Here is a 21,112-nt window from a genome sequence, read left to right as displayed (position 1 = left end):
AACTTTATTTTAGGTAGTCCCCAAATTTGTAGATTTCTGTGCCCAAAAGTAGAGATTTCATAATTGGACACTCAAATAGTTCTATATTTTGAACCTTGAAGAAGAAATAGCACCCAAATGAATGCTGCTTTTTTACAAGAGTATCAGGCAACAGAAGCAACCACCATTAGCATCCAGTGTGCAGGAATTGAATAGTTTTATTACATAATATGGGAGAATTGCTCACTACTGTCTGTTCCTGCTGACAGTCCTGATGTTCAAACTGGTAATATCCTCAAAGCTATTTTTTTTTAAACTCAGTGCTTTATTATTAGATGCTAATAGGTATTTGGTCTAGGGGAGAAGAAGCAATGGGACAATTAACATTAAAAGGCTCAGTTAGAAAAGTCAATGGAAGAAAGTATGGTCTGAATGAGAATGCCTAAGGTTTGTTTTATTTTTTTCTCTTTGTTTATGCTGTCAAGTTAAGGGTGGCTAAAATGTAATAACCTAAACTTTTGCTTCTATGAGAAAAGCTGAGTAACTGAAGCATCAAGCTTTCCTTTGCTAATTTTGACTTCCCTGGCCATCTTCCTTGGTGATTTCTCTAGAATACACACTTTAGGTTCCCTGTAGCAATAATGGCTCTGTACAGATCCAGAATATTAATTCAACCAGGACACTGTCCATGTGAGCTTTGCAGTATTTATATATATTTATGTATTTGTAAAAATACATAAATGCTATCTATGACCAATTAAAATTAGTGTGAAAAATTATACATACAGTTTATACTATTATAAACAGTTCAGAATTCATATACAATTTAGAAAATACTTTAAAATTACAATTTCGTCTTCCCATCACACAATTTGGAATAAATGAATGATATAGAATCACCATATCTCAAAGCCAGATGAGACATTAGCATTTAAGGGGCCTTAGCAGTTTGGACAAGCCCTGATTTAGAGTTTTGATTCAGTTACCCTAATATAAATTTTGAAACTCTTACCTGCTCAAAAAAAACCCTGATTCAGAGTTTTGATTCAGTTACTATAATATAAATTCTGAAACTCTTACCTGCTCAAAAAAATAGTTTTTCATCTATAAAAATGAAGCACATCATAACTATCTCTTAGAATAATGATAAGAATGAAACAAAATGATTTATATGTATATGTTACCTAGCAAAATGACTGGAAAACAGCAGGCACTCAAACAGTATTTGTTGGAGCTGGGGTTGTGGCTCAGTGGCAGAGCCCTTTTCTAGCATATGTGAGGCACTGGGTTTGATTCTTGGCACCACATATACATAAATAAATAAAAAAGTTCCATTGACAACTAAAGAAATATTTAAAAACAAACAACAAACAAAAAGTATTGGTATTTGATGGGAAGGGAGGGAAGGGGATGCGGGGTTAGGAAAGATAGTAGAAAGCAATGCCGGGTTTCTGTTCTTGTGACTAAAAGGCTCAGGGGTCATTCCAGTTGAACTGGGCTAACTGGGCTGCGCAAAATAACCACACAAGAGACACAAATACCTTTGTCTTTGGGGTCGCTGTGGTGGCTCCTCTGACCTTAAGGGTCCGAAGGAAGAGAGAGAGCGAGAGCACATGCTGACCCCTTTTATTGAGGCGAAGCTATTCAAATGAGGCACGGGGTCAGGTTTCAGGGGGCTGAGTCTATCTTCAGGATGTCCACTGACAGCAGGTTGACTGACACCTGGGTAGGCCACACCCAAGGGCATAGTAAGAGAAGGGGACACACACATGGCACTTCCATGGAAGATTCTATCCTAAACAGGGCAAGGGGTTATATTACAAAGGAACAGGTGAGCACAGCTTCACCCATGGGACTGTAGCAAGACATACCCATGCAGGAGACACCGACCCTCAGACCCAAGAAGGGTGGGGAAAGCTCTGCCACATCTGCCTCAGCACCCAGCCAGGGAGTATGACTCAGTCACATGTAAGGTTGGTCTCCCACAAGGAAACAGACATAATTACTGTATGTACACATGTGACTGCATGACCAATATGATTCTGCGACATGTACACTCAGAAAAATGAGAAATTATATCCCACCTATGTATGATATGTCAAAGTACATAAATGCATTCTACTGTCATTATAACTAATTAAAACAAATAAAAATTTTATAAAAAGGATTTGTTGAAAATGCAAAAAAAAAAAAAAAGAAATCCAGTTGATACCTAGAAATACATATGAAGGCTAGAAGAAATGGAGACAAAAATAACAGCAAACTTTTTATTAGTTATAGTCTTGGGAAAATTATGTTTAAAATGTCTATTTCATAAACTGTAAACATCTATAGATGATGTGTGTTGAGGATTAATATTAGTTCTCTTGCTATTTGTAGAATATAAACACAGTGCTTTCTTTAAGGTCTCAAATGAACTTGGCAGTGTGTGTAGGATGTTTGAAGAATCTCCTGTGTTGTTACTACTGATGAAACACTATTGATGTATTCTTATTAATTAAATTGCACAGTTTATATTAGGATTCATTCCATGTTTTAAATTCAATAGGTTTTAACAAGTGTATATTGATGTGTGTTCACCATTACAGTGTCATACAGAAGACTTCAATTTCCCTGAAACTCTCCTGTTTTCCACCTATTCACCCACCCCACTTACCCCAGAACCCTTAGCAACCACTGGCCATTTTATTATCTCCATAGCTTTGCCTTTATCAGAATGTGATTAATTGCAACCACAAAGTATGTAACTTTTCCAGAGGGACTTTATTCATTAGCGATATACATTTAAGTTTACTCCACAGTTGCTTAGGTTTGATAATTAATTTCTTTTTATCAGTTTTAAAACATCCCATTTTCTGGATGTTCCATAGTTTAGTCATTCACCTCCTTGAGGACATCTTCCTTGCTTCCGTGTTTTGGCAGTTATAGATGAAACTGCTATAAACATTCACGTGCAGGTGTGGAAATAAGTTTTCAGTTTATTTGGATAAATATCAAGGAGTATGATTATAGGACTATAATGTAAGTGTATGTTTAGTTGTATAAAGAAGTGCCAAATGTTTTCCAAATTGGTTGGACCATTTTTCATTCCTCCCAGAATTGAATGAGAGCTCCTTTTGCTTCATATCATCATCATCTTTTGGTGTTGTCAGTGTTTTCAATTTTAGGCACTTTTATTTGTATGCAATATGTAGTTTATTTTTTAGCAGAACAAATACAGTATAATTTCCTTTATCTACATTCTAGAGGAGGCAAAATTGAGAAATCTCAGCACAAGTGTAAAAACTGAAATAAATGTAAGGGATGATTTAAAATAGTCAATGTCCTGGGTAGCTTCATTAGAAAGAAGGTACAACTGAGGATGGAGTTAAAGAGCTTCAACAGACTTTTAGTTTTCTATTATTTATACCTATAAATTGTTAAATAAATATTTATTTTAATAATATTTTAGTCATATTTAATAATATTTGGATAATATTGTTTAAAATGTATTCATATGTTACATGTATTTGAACACAAGCAATATGTAGTTTTAATCTGTAATTGCCTGACAATATATGTCGATCATCTTTTTATAGTCTTGTCATATGTTCATCCTCTGTTTTGTATTACTTAATTAACTTATTTTAATTAGGTATATATGACAGCAGAATGCATTTTGCTTCATTGTACACAATCACAGCACAACTTTTTATTTCTGTCGTACACGATGTAGCATCACACCATATATGCAGTCATACATGTACCTAGGGTAATGATATCCATCTCATTCCACCATCTTTCCTGCCCTCATGCATCCTCCCCATTCCTCTCTCACCTTTGCCCAATCAATGTTCCCCCATTTTTTCCATCCTCCCCCGATTATGGATTAGCATCCACTTATCAGAGAGAACATTTGTCCTTTGGGTTTTTGGGATTGTCTTACTTCGCTTACCATGATATTTTCCAATTCCATCTATTTACCTGCAATAGCCATAATTTCATTCTCTTTTAATGATGAATAATATTCTGTTGTGTATGTATACCACAATTTCTTTATCCATTCCTCCATTTGAAGGGCATCTAGGTTGTTTAGCTACTGAAGCTGCTATAAACACTGAAGTGGCTGCCTCACTATAGTAAGCTGATTTTAAGTCCTTTAGGTATAGATCAAGGAGTGAGATAGCTGAGTCAAATGGTGGTTCCATTCCAAGTTTTCTAAGGAATCTCCATACTGCTTTCCAGATTGGCTACACCAATTTGCAGTCCCACCATCAATGTATGAGTGTGCCTTTTGCCCCATATTCTGGCCAACACTTATTATTACTTGTAATTCTTGATAACTGCCATTCTGACTGGCATGAGATGAAATCTTAGAGCAGTTTTGATTTTCATTTCTCTAATTACTAGAGATGTTGAACATTTTTTCATATAATTGTTGATCAATTGTATATCTTCTTAGAAGTGTCTGTTTAGCTCCTTAGCACATTGATTGATTGGGTTGTTTTTTTGGTGTTAAGTTTTTTGAGTTCTTTTTATACTCTGGAGATTAGTGCTCTATCTGACGTGCATGTGGCAAAAATTTGTTCCCCAAAAGTAGGCTCTCTCTTCACCTCATTGTTTATTTTGCTGAAAAGAAGCTTTTTAATTTGAGTCCATCCCATTCATTAATTCTTGATATTATTTCTTGTGCTTTAGAAGTCTTGTTAAGGAAGATGGGGCCTATAACAACATGATGAAGATTTGGGTATTTCTTTTCCTCTATTACTACAGGATCTCTGGTCTAATTCCTAGGTTCTTCATCCACTTTGAGTTGAGTTTTGTGCATGATGAGAGGGGTTTAGTTGCATTTTGCTGCAAATGGATTTCCAGTTTTCCTAGCACCAGTTGTTGAAGAGGCTATCCTTTCTCCACTGTATGTTTTTGGCTCCTTTGTCTAATATGATATAACTGTATTTATGTAGATTTGCCTCTGTGTCTTCTATTCTGTACCATTGGTCTACAGGTCTATTTTGGTGCCAATATTATGCTGTTTTTGTTACTATAGCTTTGTAATATAGTATAAGGTCTGGTATTGTGATGCCTCCTGCTTCACCTTCTTGCTAAGGATTGCTTTGGCTGTTCTGGGTCTCTTATTTTTCCAAATAAATTTCATGATTGCTTTTTCTATTTTTATAAGAAATGATGTTGGGATTTTATTTGGAATCACATTGAATCTGTATAGCCCTTTAGGTAGTATGGCCATTTTAATAACTTTGCCTATCCAAGAGCATCGGAGATCTTTCCATTTTTAAGGTCTTCAATTTCTTTCATTAGTGTTCTGTAGTTTTCATTGTAGAGGTCTTTCACCACTTTTGTTGATTCTCAAGTTTTTTTTTTTTTTTTTTTTTTTTGACGCTAGTGTGAATTAGGGTAGTTTTCCTAATTTCTCTTTCAGAGGATTCATCACTTTTATATAGAAATGCATCTGAATTATGGATATTGATTTTATATCCTGCTGATTTGCTGAATTTGTTTATGAATTCCAGAAGTTTTCTTGTGGAGTTTCTTCTATCTTCTAAGTATAGAATCATGTTGTCAGCAAATAATGATAGTTTGAGTTCTTCCTTTTCTATTTGTATCCCTATAATTTCTTTCATCTGTCTAATTGCTCTGGCTAAAGTTTCAAGGACAATGTTGAATAGAAGTGTTGAAAGAGAACATCCCTGTCTTGTTTCAGTTTTTAGAGGGAATGCTTTCAATTTTTTTTTTTTTTCAGTTAGAATAATGTTGGCCTGGAGTTTAGCATATACAGCTTTTACAATGTTGATGGATGTTCCTACAGTTCATAGTTTTTCTAGTGTTTTGAATATGAAAGGGTGCTGTATTTTGTCAAATGCTTTCTCTGCATCAGTTGATTTGATCAGGTGATTCTTATCTTTAAGTCTATTGATGTGATGAGTTATATTTTTTGATTTCCATATGTTGAACCAAACTTGCATCCCTGGAATGAATCCCACTTGATCATGGTGCACTATTTTTTAAATATGTTTTTGTATTTGATTTGCCAGAATTTTATTGAGAATTTTTGCATCAATGCTCATCTGGGACATTGGTCTGAAATTTTCTTTTTTTTAATATGTCTCTGCCTGGTTTTGGTATCAGGATGAAATTAGCTTCATAGAATGAGTTTGGAAGGGTTTCTTCCTTTTATATTTCATGGAATAATTTGAGGAGCAATGGTATTCATTCTTTATAGGTCATGTAGAACTCAGCTCTGAATCCATCTGGCCCCAGACTTTTCTTGTTTGGAAGGCTTTTGGTGGTGTCTTCTATTTCCTTGCTTGAAATTGATCTACTTAAATTGTGTATGTCCTCTTGACAGTTTTGGTTAATCATATGTGTCTAGAAATTTGCTGGTATCTTTGAAGTTTTTCTATTTTACTGTAGTGTAAGTTTTCAAAATAGTTTCTAATTGTCTTCTGTATTTCAGCAGTGTCTGTTGTGATATTTGTTTTTCATCACAAATTTTAGTAATTTGAGTTTTTCTCTCCTTATTTTTGTTGGGGTGGCTAAGCATTTGTAAATTCTATTTATTTTTTCAAAGAACCAGCTTTTTTTTTTTTCTTTTACAATTTTTTGAATTGATTCTTTAGTTTAAATTTCACTGATTTATGCCTGGATTTTAATTATTTCCTATCTTCTACTACTTTGGGGGTTAGTTTGTTTTTCTTTTTCTAGGAATTTCAGATGTAATGTTAGGCCATTTATTTGTTGACTTTTTATTTTTTTAATGAATGAGATGAATGCAATGAACTTTCCTTTAGCACTGCCTTCGTAGTATCCCAGAGATTTTGATAAGTTGTATCAGAGTTCTCATTTACCTCTAAGAATTTTTTTTTTATCTTCTTCCTGATGTCTTCTGTTATTCGTCTGTCATTCAATAGGGTATGGTTTAGTCTCCAGGTGTTGGAGTAGCTTCTATTTTTTTGCTTTATCATTGATTTCTAATTTCATACCATTAGATAGAATGCAGGGTAGTATCTCTATTCTTTTGTATTTGCTAAGACTTGCTTTGTGACATGACATATGGTTGGTTTTGGAGGGGGATCCATGTGCTGCTGAGAAGAAAGTATATGGGCTCATTGATAGATGGACTATTCTATATTCTAAGTTAAGTTCAAAATCATTGATTGTATTATTGAGTTCTATAGTTTCTTTGTTTAGTTTTCATTTGGATGACCTATCCAGTGGTGATAAAGGTGTGTTAAAGTCACCCAGAATTATTGTTTTGTGGTCTATTTGCTTCTTATATTTGAGAAGGGTTTGTTTGACATACATAGATGCCCCATTGTTTGGGGCATAGATATTTATGATTGTTATATATTATTGATGTATGAATACCTTAAGCAATATGAAATGTCCTTCTTTTTCCCTTTTCACTAGCTTTGGTTTAAAGACCACTTTATCTGATATGAGGATAGAAACCCCTGCTTGTTTATATGGTCCATGTTAGTGGTACATTTTTTCCTTTCCTTCCACGTTCAGTCTGTGGATGTCTTTTCCTGTGAGATTAGTCTTTTGAAGGCAATGTATTGGTAGGAAATTTTTTAATCCAATCTGTCAGTCTATATCTTTTTAATTGATGATATTCAGGGTAATTATTGAAATATGATTTGTATTACAGAACATTTGGGTTTATTTTTGGTTTTTAACCTGACTTGGTTTTGATTGGCCTTTCCTTTAGTGGAGTCCCTCCCTTCGGTGATTTTCATTGTTTTTTTTCATTTTCTCCTCCTGAAATATTTTGCTGAGGATGCTCTGTAGTGTGGGCTTTCTTGCTGTAAATTCTTTTAACTTTGGTTTATCATAAAAGGTTTTTATTTTGTCATCAAATCTGAAGCTTAATGTTTCTGGGTATAAGATTCTTGGTTGGAATCCATTTTCTTTCATAGCTTGGTATATGTTCTTCCAGGATCTCCTGGATTTGAGGGTCTGGGTTGAACAATCTGCTGAGATAAGAACTGGTCTCCCTCTATATGTGATCTGATTCCTCTCTCTTGCAGCCTTTAAGATTCTATCTTTATTCAGTATGCCAGACATTTTCATTATAATGTACCTTGGTGTATATCTGTTGTAATTTTGTATGTTTGGTGTCATGTAATGGTTATCTTCTTCTATGAGATGTCTGCCCAAATCTTTTGCTTATTTGTTAAATTAAGTTGGTTTATTTATTATTATTTGGTTCTTAAAATTCTTTGTAAATCTTGGATCACAGTCTTTTATCATGTGTATGTTTTGAAAATGCTATCTTTAGTGTGTGATTTCTTTTTCATTATCTTAATAGTGTCTTGCAAAGAAAATATTTTATGAAGCACAACTTATTTTTTCTATTGATTATGTTTTTTATGTTGTATTTAAAGATTCATTGCCACCCAAAGGTTACCTACATTTTCTCCTATATAACCATAGAGAATATTAATAGTTTTATATTTTAAATGTAGGCCTATGACTCAACATGTGATTTTTGCTTTATATGTTTTGCCTGGAATAGAGCTGTACCTGAAAAATTGGTAACTGCTAAATCAAAGCATGTAGTCTGGCATATAGTCTAAGAATAACTTCCCAAATTGGAAAGCATGACTTTTACAAATTTAAAGTAAATGTGTGTCAGAAATTCATATTGAGAGTCACTAAGATTATCAGCCTTGTTTAAAAAGAATTGGATAAAAAATGTTTCAGTAAAATTTGTCATTTAGAAACAAACCTGGTCAATGTCCCACAGAACAATAAAACTGGTCACCTTTAGGTTTATCTTTATTACAGAAATAATTTCCATTCCTAACAATAAAATTTTATTTAAATTACTATGTGAGAAGAATCATTTATATGGCTCTGAGTTTTCAAAAGGAAGTGAGCATCTATCCCTACAGAGTTGCAAAATATCCTCATCAACAGTAATAGCAAGTGGAACAAAGGTGCATAGTCCTGAGAGTTAAGTATTTGCCAGTCAAGCCTGATTTGCAGTGTCTACCCTGCAGGACATGGAAAGGACAAGCCATAGTCAATTTTGCTTATTTCTAAGCTTTTGATAAGTTTCTTAACACAGAAAGCTATTGTAAGAGCCCACTTAAGATTTACTGAAGGAAATATGAAGGTGCCAGTGACTCTTTCTGTATTTTTTATTTCTATAGAATTATTTGTGATAAGTACTGTAGAGTTACTGTAAGTGCTAGTTGATAACTAGTTTGAGAATAGCAATCTTAAGACAGTATTTATTAATAACAATCTTAATTTTTTTTTTAATTGTTAGAGGTAAGTCAGGGAAGCTTGAGTTGTCCAAAAGCTCAGTAAAGAATAAACAGCTTGGAGTGCAGAGAAACTGGGAAAAAAATTGTGTAAAGTCTAACAAAACATTATTGAATAATAAAATGACTGTAATTTTTATAAGCAAATGCAATGGCCTCATCTCTAGGCGAGTGCAGAGAAAATACATATAATCAGGAGATAAATAAGTAAAGACAGTTTGTTATTTGCAGAAAGTAACACCAGACACAGTACTCAAAGCAGTGTTCATAACAGACAGAAAGCAAGGGGACAATTATTGGGACAATTTATACATATTCATATAGAAAATATTCTATCACTATAGAGTAGGTACATTCCTGAGCATGCTCAATTTGAGGTCCATTGTATTGGCACCCCCTTTCTCCACAAAAAAAGTCTTAACTGGGCTTCTCCAGAAATCTTCACCATGGCTGATTTTAGGACTGTCAGAAAAATAGTCTCTACAAAAGAGTTCAATGTATATAAACTTCCAGTTTTCATGTTGCCCTGTTTTACTTGGCCACTGGCCGGGAAGAAATCAGCACTCCAGGTGCTGGACACCCCCTTACTAGTTTTTTACAAACATGTATCCAGCATAGTAGTTTGTAGAAGTGTGTAAACAAGGTCTCTGGGCTTTAGCTGGTGCCGCAGTCTGGCTGGGCACAAAATCACGAGCCACTCAAGCAGGAACAAACTTTATTTTTGAAACTGCCACCAATACCCTGTACACATCCGGGAAGAAAAGCCGATCTACCCATGCAGCAGCGTTCTCCAGGAACCCCAGAACAAGTTCCTCCCCGAGAATTCCCTCCTACTGTACTTCCCCAACCAATGGGAACTCTTCAGGAGTCCCTTAGCAGGCCAAGGTGAACAGCAGGAGTCCAATATCCATATGAATGCAAATCTTAACATAATCATATCATCTCAATGGCTAGCTGGCATCACCTTTCAACAAAAAGTGCCATGCATCATATTACTTGGTTGTGGCTCTTAGCAAGCTGGGGCTTCACACTGATGTCTACATTTTTAAGATAAGAGAAGTTACTAATTGGGCTCCATAGTAACAGCTGGCAGGGGGAGGAAAGAAAGGGGAGAAGAAGCTCTCCCCTTCTTAGGTGTTGTCCTTGAAGTGTTAACTTGCTCAAAATAGTTAAAGAAAAGTTGCTTTTATGTGAACTTCTGCAGAATGTGAACTTCTGAATCCCTCCCCTTACATGCTGGGCATAAAGTTCTAAAACTACCTGAACTTGGGGTTCAGGAGATTGATTGATTACAGCAAAAGCTGTGCCCTCTGAACCTGGCTGCAGCCAAATAAAACTGTTTCCTGCTAGCTTCAGTGCCTTGACTCGTCTGTTCCGACAACACTATATTACAGGTTCTTTAAAAAAACAAACAAAAGCCAGTCAGGTGGCACACACCTATATTCCCAGTGGCTTTGGAGGTTGAGAGAGAAGGATATAAGTTCAAAGCCAGCCTTAGCAAAAGCTAGGCCCTAAGCAACTCAGTGAGACCATGTCTTTAAATCTTTAAATAAGAAACAAAGTAGGGCTCGAGATGTGGTTCAGTGGTTGAGGGCCCCTGAGTTCATTCCCCAGTAACCAAGGGGATTAAAAAAAAACAAGAAAAGGCAGATTCTAACATCTCCAGCCAGAGGATTTTAGTAGTATAATGAGCTAACTAAACTCTAGACAACTTAAAAATAATAAGTCAGAGTTACTCAGCAATTTTGTAAGATTTTTTTTTTGCGAATTATTTGTAAGTTTCTCAAGAGCCTTAGCCTAAATAAACAATAAGAAAAACAATGACCCATTTATTAACTGTTTTTTTTAAGTTCTTCATATATTCTTGATATTAATCCCCTATGGGAGAAATACCTAGCCAAGATTTTCTTCCATTCTGTAGGCTTTCTCATCATACCCTTAATCTCATCACATACCTTAACTTCCTTTGCTGTGTAGAAGATATTTAGTTTGATGGCATCGCACTTATTGATTCTTGGATTTATTTCTTGGGCTTTGGGGTCTTGTTAAGGAAGTTAGTGTCAACACCTAGATGATGAAGTGTTATCCCTATGTTTTCTTCTAGAAATCATAAAATTTCTGGTGTAATTTCTAAGTCTTTGATCCATTTTCACTTGAGTTTTGTGCAAGGTGAAAAAAATGATCAATATATCTCTAGCAACCAGGGAAGTACAAATCAAAACTACACTAAGATTTCATCTTACTTCAGTCAGAATTGCAGTAATTAAGAATACAAACAATAATAAATGCTGGTGAGATTGTGGAGAAAAGGGTAAATTTGTATTTGTTCGTGAGGACTGCAGACTAGTACAACTACTCTAAAAAGCAGTATGGATATTCCTCAAAAAACTAGGGATGGAACCCCCAATGACCCAGCTATCCCACTTCCTTGTATTTTCCCCAAAGATCTAAAATTGGCATATTATAGTGATACAGTCACATCAAAGTTTACATTAGCACAATTCAGAATAGCTAAATTATAAAATCAACCTAGATGCCCCTCAATAGATGAATAGATGAACAAATTGTGATATGTGCATATATATACATACATACATATATGTGTGTGTGAGTGTATGTGTATGTATATATATATATATATATATATATATATATATATATATATAAATTATATGATGGAGTTCTGCTCAGCCATGAAAAGAAATGAAATTATGGTATTTGCAAGTAAATGGATAGAAATCAGAATATCATAAAATAAGCCAGACTCAGAAACCAAAAGGTCAAATATTTTCTCTCATATGATAGAATAAAATAAATGAAAGGGGAAGGGAAGAATAGTATAACAAAAAAATAAAGGGAAGTTCAATAATGCATAAGAAGGAGATCAAGAGTCAGAGGAGAGGGATGGGTAAGGGGAGGCAATGAAGAATGGATTATTTAAAAAGTTACGTGAATGTATAAATATACCACAGCAAACTTCACATTTATCCATAGGTAGAAAGAAACAATCAAATATAAATAAATAGACATGTGGAAAGAAATCAAGTAGAGTAAAAGCAGGAGAATGGGAGAAGTATGAAAAAAGGAGAGGATCATAAACCAAAATCAAATTCCGTGCATGTATGAGTTTGTGGGAGTGAACTCAGCTACAATGTATAATTATAAATTTCTAATAAAAAAGAAGAGCATTGAACAATTACCAAAAATCAAGCCAATCAACCAACCAAAAACAAAACAAAAAATCCTTTGAAGGCAAGCTAAACCATTTAATGTGGCAGCAGCTTTTTCCCTATAATTAAAGGTGCTTGCCCCTAAAAGTGCCTGCTTAGCAGATAAACATGTTGTTTATCATATTTTGAGACAGATAAAAATAAATTTTAAAAAATTGTCATAAGAAGATTTCCTTTGAAATAAAAACAGTACTTTCTGGTTACTTGGTTGTAAATCCTTTGTATATAGGGACTGGGCTTTATTTTCTTTTATATTATCTACTTGTTCAAACATATAGTAAGATTTAAATTGAGGAAAGTAGACACAGTAAAGAATTTGGAATGAAGAAAATGGATGAGGAATTTCACAGTATTGTACATTTAGCTATACATGCTTATTATTCTCCAAATAGAACTTGCTAAAAATCTTTTGTGAGATATTATTTAATTTGGAAACCAATCATTATGTTCTAATTCTTGCCAAACAAAAATTTTGACCATCATTAAGTAGATACATAAACAACAATTAACTTACACAGTGATGCATTTCATTTGCTTTTTAGTATTATTTGTTTTGGGAAAATGGGGAAGACAAATATGGGATTTTAGTTTTTGTTTGTTAAACATTTGTGTAGTTGTCTGTGTAATGGATTTTAACATCTATAGATCTATATATGCAAAAATGGAAATTTGTTTTCTTATAATTAAACTTATCCTAACTTACTCTCTGAGCTCACATACACTGGTTGCTAAGCTTAATCTTTCTAATTTAAGAAATTCACTTTATTTTAGATTATAACTCAGTCTCATTAGGAAAAAAACTCAACATTCTTTTTCCTATTATTCTTCTCCTCAGAATTTTTGTTAAATATATCAAGCTACCATGGGAGGAACCTAGTGATAGTGTATGACATATTACCCAGTCGATAGACTACAGCAGAAACTCTCTTCCCCTTCAGGCTTTGCCATTGGTATTTTCGAAATCCACCTTCAGAAATTCAAAGGAAGAAACTTTTACCTCTCAACACATTCTGACTTTTAAAAATAAAATGCCCTTATACTTTCAATCTATTCTCTGGGATAGAGATTTATAATATTCTACTTTGGATGTCAAGTGCCAATAAATCAGTTTTTGGTTCTCTTTTCATTTTGTTTTCTGCCTTCTTTGGGGGCAATCAAATTGACCTTCAAATTCTGACTTTAATTAAGAATAAAAGTATAGAATTTATTTAAAAACTGCATTTCAAAATGTTGTACTGCACTTACCTGAAGTGATAGAAGGTGGAGTTAGCAAGAGAAGTTTACAAAAAAAATGAAGAATCTTTCAGCAAAAATCCTTTCTTTTATTGCCCTGTGTATTAATGTTTCCAATATAATAGAAGGCAACTTTTGTATCTCAGGATGGCTATAAGATGATTGATGGAAATTGCTAGTAATTCGGCAATTCTTTGCTCTTAAAATAATGCACTTCAGCATTTGCACTAACCCCTGGACATTCCCCTCTCCCCTCAAATCAAATCTTAAACTATACTCTGAAGCTGTTAAGACATAGCTTCCTTATACATCACTTCTGCAAAGCATGACATCCTAAATGTACCATAATAATAATACATTCTCTTTCTTTTAAACTTTATTTTCAAAATGATAGAAATTTTGAGTCCCAGTTCTTCTACAGTTAAGAAAAAATTAAATAGAGGTAGAATTCCCAACGATGTTTGCTTTGTCTAATTCATTCTATCAGCAAAGTTTTAGATGAGGGATACAACTATGGAAAATTTTATACAGGTATTTCATATTTTTTTCTTTCCTAGTAGTTCATGAGCTATATGGCTAGACATAAAAACTCAAGTCAGTTATAATGTCCTTTTAGCTACTGGTATTCACCCAAAATACGGATAACACAATAATCAATTTCAAGAACTCAGGTTAATGTTTAGCTATTATGCGTATGTGGGAAGTACCCAACTTTTTGATTTTCTTTTTCTGGCACTCTATGTTTAGAATTTCATGCAAATAGATGTTTCTAGGATTCTGTGAAACAGTTGGGGTAATGGCAACATGTCACAGAAGTGGAAATTTCTCAATTTTTTTCTTAATATTTTTGTGCTATATTTAATTGTAGTAATTCCAGAGATTATTTTATCACCATTTCTAACATTTTGATTATAGCTGCTTCAGCTTAAGTCGTTAGCTGTTTCTTGCCACTTATTTCACTATCATTTTTTTCATATTGTATATGTTCATGAAGAACTTTTGTCTCCATATCTAGTCTTACCTCTATGATTATTCAACATCATTAATACTGTGACCTCTGACTGCATTGCTCACTTGCAAACAGTAACCACACAACCTTCTATAAGTCCAAACAAAAAAGGAGCTAGATGATTATTATGCCTTTTACACTTATGCCTAAGTTTCACAGGAAATATGATGGTGATGATTCACATGTGCTTTCTATCAAGAAGGGACAATGCTCAGATTTATTTTAAGCCTTAATGATACATTCATAACTGAATGCTACTAATTAGGTTAAAATCATAGTGTATTTATAGTGAATGTTTTCAATGTTTAACATAAATTTTTTATGTAAATAATCTGAATGTCCTTGATATGGATAAAACTGGCTGAATTTCAGGCTACAGAAAAGTGCCCATCTATGTCAATAACTTGTTATTTAGTATTTAGACAAAATAACTTACTATTTGCATCTTATAATAGAGCTTCACTCATTCATTTATTCAACTAACATTTTTGTTAGTATAACAATTATTAAGTCTTATAATCAGTACTAAATAACAAACCTCAAGGAATAAGATAATATTCCTGCCCTTGGAAATAGTTCACAGTCTACTAGAAAGATGATTTTATAAGTATATCATGAAAACACTGGAAGAAACTCTAATGTAAGCAAATAAACCCTTTCATAGGAATCTCAACCAATATGGAACCAGGTGGTATTGTAGGAGGTCAGCACAGATTTCCGGACAAAGGAACATTGTGAGCAATATCTTAAAACAATAGTAAGATGTGAGCAAGCCAAACATAGGCACTAGGCAGAGTAGGTCAAGGTTCTAATATTCCCATAGGCCAGAGGCATAGCAGGATAAGGAGGATTTTGGAAAATATAAAATACACGATACTGAAGTATGAGAGACCTACATAGGACTGATATGAGACAGATTTAAAACGTCACCAGGGACCATACTCTATGGTAGTTTGATTTTATTCTCTGTATGTAAAGAAGTTAGTGTTACTCTATAAGGAAATTTGATTATGATTGATTACCCTTGTAGCTAATCCAACAGATAGTTAACACAAACATCATACACAATTACCAGAAAGTATGGTAGAAGAAGGAAACTCTCTAGAGAGAGTTCATGTTTATGTTCTGTATACTGAGATGTTTTTGTTGTAATTGTTTTCTGTGTGCTTTTAAGTAATAGAGTTTTTAAACATGTTGAATAGGGATTCATGTTATAAGACCAGAAGTCAAAATACTAAATTTAAATTTCTTATACCATTGTCCATTACTATTGATATTGTACTTATTTGCTGGTCTCCTCCCATTACTTTTATTTGGAAATATTAATCATTTTAAAGAGAAAAAGACTCTTTTACTACAATAATAACTTCCTGCTTGCCTCATGGCTTAATCATGCCAAGAGGGAAAGAGAAGAATATGCACATTTTCGAAGTATACATATTTTTCTGAGATTCATTTGCTTCAAATAAATCAATCTCTTAAAACTGTGTGTTTGTATGTTCACAGACTTGTGAGATTATTGGTTCACAACATTGATATTATTTTTTTTTACATTTTTCATTATATACTAATTTATAACATTTCTGGAATTGTGTTAAACCTCATAGTAAGTCAGTAAACAAATAAATGGAACTCCATGGTTTTTATTTTTATATATATTTAACAAAGGTGACAATTTTGAAGAGTTTTATAATACACATACTATTGTTTCAAGAATTTATCATCTCATCATTTACAGGTTATTTTCATTTTAATCAACAAATTGTTCTTAATTTTCACCTACATGTCATTCAAATCTCAAATATCCTCTGCTGGAACTAGAATCTAAAACAGTATGTAATGAATAAAAATGTTTCTTAAAATGTAAACTTGTTATATTTCACTAATTTTGTGTTAAAGGGTAAAGAAAATATCTTTATTTTTTTCTTTATTATTAATTCTCAGTGCCTTCAGTGTGCAGTGTATCTGAAGACAAAAGTTTACATAATTAGAACATGCTACATTTGTGTGATTTTAAAAGGTGTACACATGACTAATTTGATTTCTCTTCTTATAGAAAGCCATATCCTGGAAGATGTCAACAAGTGTATCCTAGCCTTGAGAGACCAGGATGCAGATAATTTAGACCGTGCTGCAGGAGCTATCAGAGGAAGGGCAGCAAGAGTTGCTCACATTGTCACAGGCGAAATGGACAGTTACGAACCTGGGGCTTACACTGAAGGTGTTATGAGAAATGTTAACTTCCTTACAAGTACTGGTAAGTCTCCATTCCCAGGAACAACTTTACTGTTCTTGTTGTTTGAATTTGTTTGACATTCCAGTATTCATACATATGGAAAAAGAGTCTCATTCTGTCTTACTTGTTCCAACATACAATAGAATTACTATACTATCTGATTGGTGCTTAAGACTCATGGTTATGTGATTTGAAATTTATCCTGGTGAAATAAATATCTTCACTAAGGAGAAAAGGTCTTTTATAGTTATATATGTTATATAAATTATCCAAAGACCTTAGCCACTTATGAATATTTATTAATGTCAGAGCTGTTAGATATATAAATAGGACAGTATATTATCAAGTATGCAATGGTCTCTGGACCCTCTTTTTGCTGTGTCATTTATACCGGCAGGTTTTTTATTACATTATTATACAACAAGTTTGTCATGTATTTCCAGAGAAGTGTTCTCTTCCTTCATCTGTGGTTGTTTGTGAAATGCCATTTTCTTCTTGCATGTAATGTTCTTTGATTGCTTAAAATAATATGTCACTAGGATTTTGTTTGGGTTGAAGCACCTGTTACTATTTTCTAAAATCAGTGAGTAAACGCTTTGATTCACTTGTTAAAATGGCATCCTTCTTTTTAACATTATGGTGAACATTTCTCCAGTAAACTTACAGAAGTATGGATTCATACATAACAAGGGCAATCAACTACTTTTATGAGTCATCCTGGCAAAATTCTTTCCTCTGAGAACAATTTTTGAGCTTGTATAATCCTCAGGTAGAATTATTTTGTTATTGCCTTTTAACTTAGAGTGATAGTGTATCTGTGATTCTTAAAATATTTAAAGTTCTCTACTTAAATCATCCATCCTAAAGAATCATTATTTACATTATGTATAGGGAATATTAAATTTTAAACGTATGTACATTGTTTAGTTAAAAACGGTAGAAGGGACAAGAATGGATTGTTTTTTTCAAAAAATTATTTGCCTTTTTATTATAAAGGTGTTCTTTGTGATGAATTAATAAAGAGAAACATACCAATAGTTAAATAACCTTCACTAGAGACTGGTTCTGAAGAGCTATGCTAGAAGAAAAACTTAGCAAGATTTGTAAAGAATCAATGATTAGTTTTCCTAGTATGTTGATACATAAAATCTTTGATGAATCTTGGCACAGAGTTTTTTCAGTCTTTAAAATTATTTCAAAAACACTGAAACACTGAAAATGGGCTAAGGAAAGATGGAAGAGGTATACCTACAACTCTTTTTTTTTTTTTCAATTTCTTTTTTTTTTTTTTATTGGTTGTTCACAACGTTACAAAGCACTTGACATATCATATTTCATACATTAGACTGAAGTGGGTTATGAACTCCCAATTTTACCCCAAATGCAGATTGCAGAGTCACATCGGTTACACATCCACAATTTTACATAATGCCCTATTGGTAATTGTTGTACTCTGCTCCCTTTCCTATCCCCCCCTATCCCCCCTCCCCTCCCCTCCCTTTTACTCTCTCTACCCCATCTACTGTAATCCATCTCCCTCCTTATTTATTTTCCCATTCCCCACCCAGCCTCTTATATGTAATTTTGTATAGCAATGAGGGTCTCCCTTCATTTCCATGCAATTTTCCTCATCTCTCCCTTTCCCTCCCATCTCATGTCACTGATTAATGTTACTCTTTTCTTCCTACTCTTCCTCCCTGCTCTGTTCATATTTGCTCTCATTATATCAAAGAAGACATTTGGCACTTGTTTTTTAGGGATTGGCTAGCTTCACTAAGCATAATCTGCTCTAGTGCTGTCCATTTCCCTGCAAATTCTATGATTTTGTCATTTTTTATTGCTGCATAGTACTCCATTGTGTATAGATGCCACATTTTTTTTATCCATTCATCTACTGAGGGGCATCTGGGTTGGTTCCACAGTCTAGCAATTGTGAATTGTGCTGCTATGAACATCGATGTGGCAGTATCCCTGTAGCATGCTCTTTCAAGGTCTTCAGGGAATAGTCCAAGAAGGGCAATAGCAGGGTCAAATGGTGGTTCCATTCCCATCTTTCCCAGGAATCTCCAAACTGCTTTCCAAATTGGCCGCACCAATTTGCAGTCCCACCAGCAATGTACAAGTGTACCCTTTTCTCCACAACCTCTCCAGCACTTGTTGTTGTTTGACTTCATAGTGGCTGCCAATCTTACTGGAGTGAAATGGTATCTTAGGGTGGTTTTGATTTGCATTTCTCTGACTGCTAGAGATGGTGAGTATTTTTTCATGTACTTGTTGACTGATTGTATGTCCTCCTCTGAGAGGTGTCTGTTCAGGTCCTTTGCCCATTTGTTGACTGGGGTATTTGTTATCTTATTGTCTAATTTTTTGAGTTCTTTGTATACTCTGGATATTAGGGCTCTATCTGAAGTGTGAGGAGTAAAGATTTGTTCCCAGGATGTAGGCTCCCTGTTTACCTCTCTTATTGTTTCTCTTGCTGAGAAAAAACTTTTAAGTTTAATTAAGTCCCATTTGTTGATTCTTGTTGTTAACTCTTGTGCTATGGGTGTCCTATTAAGGAATTTGGAGCCCGACCCCACAATCTGTAGATCAGATCCAACTTTTTCTTCTATCAGACGCAGAGTCTCTGGTTTGATATCAAGTTCCCTGATCCATTTTGAGTTAACTTTTGTGCATGGCGAGAGAAAGGGATTCAGTTTCATTTTGTTGCATATGGATTTCCAGTTTTCCCAACACCATTTGTTGAAGATGCTATCCTTCCTCCATTGCATGCTTTTAGCCCCTTTATCAAATATAAGATAGTTGTAACTTTGTGGATTAGTCTCTGTGTCCTCTATTCTATACCATTGGTCCACCCGCCTGTTTTGGTACCAGTACCATGCTGTTTTTGTCACTATTGCTCTGTAATATAGTTTGAAATCTGGTATCGCTATACCACCTGATTCGCACTTCCTGTTTAGAATTGCTTTTGCTATTCTGGGTCTTTTATTTTTCCATATGAATTTCATGATTGCTTTGTCAATTTCTACAAGATATGCCTTTGGGATTTTGATTGGCATTGCATTAAACCTATAGAGAACTTTTGGTAATATCGCCATTTTGATGATGTTAGTTCTGCCTATCCATGAACAGGGTATGTTTTTCCATCTTCTAAGATCTTCATCAACTTCTCTCTTTAGGGTTCTGTAGTTTTCATTATATAAATCTTTCACCTCTTTTGTTAGGTTAATTCCCAAGTATTTTTTTTTTTTGAGGATATCGTGAATGGAGTGTTTTTCCTCATTTCCGTTTCAGAAGTTTTGTCGCTGATATACAGAAATGCCTTTGATTTATGCGTGTTGATTTTATATCCTGCCACTTTGCTGAATTCATTTATTAGTTCTAGTAGTTTCTTTGTAGACCCTTTTGGGTCTTCTAGGTATAATATCATGTCATCTGCAAATAGTGATAATTTAAGTTCTTCTTTTCCAATTTTTATGCCTTTAATTTCTTTCATCTGTCTAATTGCTCTGGCCAGTGTTTCGAGAACTATATTGAATAGAAGTGGATCTCTCACCATTGGACAGATCCTCCAAACAAAAATTGAATAAAGAAACTATAGAATTCAATATCACAATCAACAACCTAGACTTAACTGACATATATAGAATATATCAACCATCATCAAATGGATATACTTTTTTCTCAGCAGCACATGGATCCTTCTCAAAAATAGACCATATATTATGCCATAGGGCAACCCTCAGTAAATATAAAGGGGTGGAGATAATACCATGCATTTTATCTGATCATAATGGAATGAAATTGGAAATCAATGATAAAAGAAGGAAGGAAAAATCCTACATCACATGGAAAATGAACAATATGTTACTGAATGATCAATGGGTTACAGAAGACATAAAGGAGGAAATTAAAAAATTCTTAGAGATAAATGAAAATACAGACACAACATATCGTAATCTATGGGACACAATGAAAGCAGTTTTAAGAGGAAAATTCATCGCCTGGTGGTCATTCCTCAAAAAAAGAAAAAACCAACAAATAAATGAGCTCACACTTCATCTCAAAGCCCTAGAAAAGGAAGAGCAAAACAACAGCAAATGTAGCAGAAGGCAAGAAATAACTAAAATCAGAGCGGAAATCAATGAAATTGAAACAA

At 34.0% G+C, this 21,112-nt stretch overlaps 1 protein-coding gene across 4 annotated transcripts in view; it reads left to right on the top strand.

The window, feature by feature from the left end:
* Positions 1-21,112, top strand: part of CTNNA3 (catenin alpha 3) — a 1,724,633-nt gene that overhangs the window by 1,242,087 nt on the left and 461,434 nt on the right. For all 4 annotated transcript variants that reach the window (XM_081267908.1, XM_081267907.1, XM_081267910.1 and 1 more), the window contains exon 12: positions 16,774-16,974. In XM_081267908.1, coding sequence (XP_081124034.1) covers positions 16,774-16,974 — 201 coding nt within the window. The remainder of the gene's footprint in view (positions 1-16,773; positions 16,975-21,112) is intronic.

The sequence above is a fragment of the Spermophilus citellus genome (assembly GCF_964194105.1).
Source record: "Spermophilus citellus genome assembly, chromosome: 15".
Taxonomy (NCBI): Eukaryota; Metazoa; Chordata; class Mammalia; order Rodentia; family Sciuridae; genus Spermophilus; species Spermophilus citellus.
The sequence above is the reverse complement of the archived record's forward strand: the minus strand, read 5'-3'. Positions and strand labels throughout refer to the sequence as shown.